The following is a 948-nucleotide window of genomic DNA, read 5'->3' as shown; positions in this document are numbered from 1 at the left end:
ACTTTGTGGAGAATTATCGCCCTATCTCTCTTCTCCCTGTCGTCTCCAAAGTTCTCGAGCGCTGTGTTCTGGCAGGTTTACGGAATTATACATCCCACTTCATCAGCCGCGAACAACATGGCTTTTTAGGCGGTAGATCTTGTGTGACTCAGCTCACTAGTGTCTTGCATTTCATTGGCGGTCAACTCGACGCCGGTAAACAAATAGACATTATATATCTTGACATGAGTAAAGCATTCGACAAAGTGGATCATACCAAGCTACTTGGGAGGTTGCACCAATACGGCATTACTGGCAAACTTCACGACTGGTTTCATTCATATTTACAGGGGCGCAAGCAACAGGTTACAGTTCTCGGAGCTACTTCCCGAGAATTGCCGGTTACATCCGGGGTACCGCAAGGGTCCCTATTAGGACCGATATTGTTTCTGCTGTTTGTGGACGATCTACCAAACGCTGTTAAAACATCGAGAGTTGCTTGTTATGCCGATGATACCAAGATTCTCAAGAGTATTGATTCCATCACAGACTGTAACGCCTTGCAATCTGACCTTAACGATCTTGTCAGTTGGGCCCCAGTCTCGCGCTCCACGCTCCCCTTTGCGCTTGCCTACAGTTAGATGAACACATAAAATATTAGGTGCAGTTACACTAGTCCTATTCCCCAAAGCTCCCCTTGGGGAAACAGCTTTGGTTGGGCTCACTCTGGGTTGTGATCCATTTCATGTTCGCGGTTACACACTGTTTAATTGCCCACGGGGAGGAAAAACTTGGAGCCCATTTCGCGGTAAGTGTCCTTGTAAACACTAAAGAGTGACATAAACCCTAAAATTGTTCTGGCCCTCTATGTTGCTTTTGAGTTTGAAAGTCCACCAGAGATATAATCGGCCTAATAGAAACCTATGTAACGATCCAGACCTTAAGAGACCTAGCCTGTTCCAGGCTCTC

At 46.3% G+C, this 948-nt stretch overlaps 1 protein-coding gene across 1 annotated transcript in view; it reads right to left on the bottom strand.

Annotated features, from left to right (window-relative positions):
- Positions 1-278: 278 nt before the first annotated feature.
- Positions 279-948, bottom strand: part of LOC137997014 (uncharacterized) — a 40,270-nt gene continuing 39,600 nt past the window's right edge. Inside the window, exon 7 of the mRNA XM_068842696.1 lies at positions 279-610. Coding sequence (XP_068698797.1) covers positions 447-610 — 164 coding nt within the window. The 3' untranslated portion in view covers positions 279-446. The remainder of the gene's footprint in view (positions 611-948) is intronic.

This window comes from Montipora foliosa, chromosome 3 (genome assembly GCF_036669935.1).
Source record: "Montipora foliosa isolate CH-2021 chromosome 3, ASM3666993v2, whole genome shotgun sequence".
Classification (NCBI taxonomy): Eukaryota; Metazoa; Cnidaria; class Anthozoa; order Scleractinia; family Acroporidae; genus Montipora; species Montipora foliosa.
Note: the sequence above shows the minus strand (reverse complement) of the source record. Positions and strands in the feature narration are given on the sequence as shown.